The 3256-nt window shown below is 40.3% G+C and overlaps 1 protein-coding gene across 1 annotated transcript; it reads right to left on the bottom strand.

Moving 5' to 3' along the window:
- Positions 1–701: 701 nt before the first annotated feature.
- Positions 702–3123, bottom strand: LOC100637611 (zinc finger MYM-type protein 1-like). The gene is made up of 2 exons (XM_003391434.1): positions 3078–3123; positions 702–3022 (listed from the first exon to the last, which is right to left on the bottom strand). The coding sequence occupies exons 1-2, from the start codon at positions 3121–3123 to the stop codon at positions 702–704; spliced, it is 2367 nt and encodes a 788-aa protein (XP_003391482.1).
- Between the last annotated feature and the right edge of the window lie 133 nt (positions 3124–3256).

Here is a 3256-nt window from a genome sequence, read left to right as displayed (position 1 = left end):
ATGACGAAGCAAAATGCAAAATTGGCAAAAATATATCATTACAATAATAAACCAGTATACAGTACTGACTATGATACTTACTGGTAGGTCAGCATGTACTGCTGATTTCAAGTCACCCAGTGTCACATACTCTCGACCAGTAGCCACCAGTTGTCCCTCCAGTCTACGTCTGATCCACTCCAGTATCTCACCAGTGGTCTTCACACTGGTACCAGGAGAGAGCTCCTCATTCTCATCAACAGTGATCACTGTATCACTCTCCTTTATCACCTTAGACCCAGTGAACCTGAACTTACTAGTAGATACAACAGTAGGCTCTGATGTACTGGATAGACTAGAATCACTGACACTTAATGCAGTGTGGTTCACATATACTGCCATTGGAGAGAGAGAGAAAGAGAGGAAGAGTAAATAATAAAGATAGAGAAGCAGTGGCGGATCTAGAAATTTGGTTTTGGGTGGGCACAGGCAGTATCTTCAGTTCAAAAGTTGCAACTACAAGCTCCAACCAATACACAGTGAATGACTGAATACTGGCTGGGAAGTAGCAGCCTCACCAGCATAACCAATACTACTTTATTTATAATTAAAATTAATTGTTTTAAATTATTAACATTATTGTTTTATTACTATCAAAATTAATTATAATATTAATTATTTAAATGGAGAAGAAGAGCAAAGATATGGTCCAGGTTATGAAGTTAAGAAAGAACTATTCGTCGGTTTTTGTCAGCAGATGCAAATTCATCTATTATTTGTTCATAGTCTAAAGTTTTTGAAGCCATATCCCTTTCGATGGACAGTATAGCCAGGTCAGACAAACGATCTTCTCCCATTGTAGTTCTCAGCCTGGTTTTGATTCGTTTCAGTGAGGAGAAGGAGCGCTCACACTCAGCACTGCTTACAGCAATTGTGAGGGCGATTTGAACGGTGTCATAGAGATTTCTATACGCAGGCAAACAGGAGTGAAGATAACGACCGAGGTCAACTGTTGTTTTTATGCTGTTGAGGGAGGCAACTCGAGAAACCAAGGCAACTTCCATTTCCAGAGTTGTCACATCTATTCCGAACATGAGTGCAAATTCTTTCATGTCTTGAAATTCTAGAAATACAGATGAAGACGGACTACATGTGGCTATTCCCTTTAGAATGATGGAATTGGACTGATTGAATCGCGCATTCATTTCTACAAGGAACTGGTCAAGTACAGGAAAGTATAGCCTTGTTTTAAAATGACTTGATGTTGTAATAGGCTCCCGAGATCCAACAGAATCTGTGATGATACTGTCATCAAGGTTGGCAGGTCTTCTTCGCTTCCTGGTAGACCGTGGCTCATCCACTTCAGTTGATATAGAATTAGTGTTCGCTATGTCAGTGGCATAACGGAAGATTTGATCCCAATATTCATCAGTACGGAATTGTTGAAGCATAACCTTGGATGCTGTAACCAGTTCGGAGGCACGATACAGATCAATCTTTGAAGATTGTAGCTGATCTGAGAGCTGCTTGGTACATGACAGAATACGATCAAAGATGACAAGTGAGAGTAGGAAGGAAAATGACTGAACCTGGAACAATAACCCTTTGGCTTCGACTGCTTTCGAGTGATCAGAAGATGAACCAATTTCTTCTAAAGCCATCAATAGGGAATCAAAGGTACGGCATATTGTATTGATAGCAGCATATCGACAAGCCCATCGAGTGTCGGACAGTTTCTGGAGTTCTAACGGTTGCTTGTCTGGGTTATTCTTCTTCTGTACCTCTATAAAAACTGTATGTGCTTTTGATGATGCCATAAAGACATATAAAGCTTCAAGGAGTGCAAAGAATTCAGAGGCAGAAGAGACAGATCTACAGGAATCCACTAGAACCAAATTCAAAATGTGAGCATAGCAGTGAATGTATACAGCATTTGGAGCGAATTCTCGTACTTTGGCTTGGACACCAGCACACCTACCACTCATCACACTAGCCCCATCGTACCCCTGACTAACTATCTTTGAACAATCTAAATCAAACTTTAAGAGAAGATCTTTGATATATGTGGAAAGGCTAGTAGCATCAAGAGCCTTCGCTTCGACATATGTCAGGAAGTGTTCGTGGATCTCACCTTGGGCCATATCAACATACCTAACCACAAAACACATCTGTTCCTGCTTCGAAAAATCCTTCGTCTCATCTGCTAATATACTAAACACCCCTGCTGATTGCACTTGATGACAGATACTATTCCGAATTTTCTCACCAAGGATATGAAGCAGCTGATTCTGGATAGAATGAGATGTGTAGAGTGCATTTTGAGGACCGGACGTTAGTCGATCATTAATAATTGGATCATACATGGCAAGGAGTTTGACAAGCTCCAAAAAATTGCCCTGATTTGATACTGATGGTGTTTCCCTGTGACCACGAAGAGCGATTTCTTGTGAAGCACAGTACATCAGTGAATGGATGATAGCAATCAAATAGTGGCGGTTCTTCTTGATCTGCTCCTTTCTGGCACTATCCAATCTGGTTGCAATCGATGAACCAGTAGCAACTGTCACCTTGAACTGATTCCAATTCATTAAGGCCTCTTGATGACTCTTAGAGGTATCATGTTTAGCAAAGGCCCCACCTTTTCCACTAGCATGTTTCCAGTCTCTGAATCCAAGGGTAACAAAACGATCTTCAGCTTTATTACTGGCATGACAAAACAAGCGACAGGGGTAACAGAACACTGCATCTTTTGCAATTGAATACTCAATCCATTCATATTGTTGATACCACTTCGCATTAAAAGAGCGTGCCTTGTTGCTGATCATGGTAAAGGGAAACGGGTAATTTATGGGTTGAACTGGATTCTCATGTGGACCAGAGGCAATATCAATGTTCAATGATTCCTCTTCTTCTACAGAGCATGACTCATTCGAACCCACATTTGAGCTAACAGTGGTTGATTCTTCACCATGAAGGTTTGTGGGACTGGGACAGTCAGATGCGTCAGGCTCTATGACAGTACTGTTACTACTACCACCATCCCCTAATCATATAATTACATTACATTGATCATAACTTAAATAATTAAAATTATATACCCTGGTTAAGCTGGATTGATTGAAAGAGAGTTAACTGTCTGGACATGTTCTTACTTGGCTTCAGTTGACAGGTGGTCAGACTCAGAGATAAGCATTAAGCAATAATTTTAGTGTTTGCACGTGCTGTGGTATGCTTGCATAAACATTAATAATTATAATAACTATTATCTCATGAATAT

Source organism: Amphimedon queenslandica, unplaced genomic scaffold, assembly GCF_000090795.2.
Source record: "Amphimedon queenslandica unplaced genomic scaffold, v1.1 AMPQUscaffold_9148_Cont18904, whole genome shotgun sequence".
In the NCBI taxonomy this organism is placed as follows: Eukaryota; Metazoa; Porifera; class Demospongiae; order Haplosclerida; family Niphatidae; genus Amphimedon; species Amphimedon queenslandica.
The sequence above is the reverse complement of the archived record's forward strand: the minus strand, read 5'-3'. Positions and strand labels throughout refer to the sequence as shown.

Bases quoted from the DNA above. Each gene is read 5' to 3' on its own strand.
- LOC100637611 (XM_003391434.1), bottom strand. From the start codon at position 3,123: ATGTCCAGACAGTTAACTCTCTTTCAATCAATCCAGCTTAACCAGG. The intron at 3,023-3,077 runs GTATATAATTTT...TTATATGATTAG, and splicing joins ATCAATCCAGCTTAACCAGG to GGGATGGTGGTAGTAGTAAC.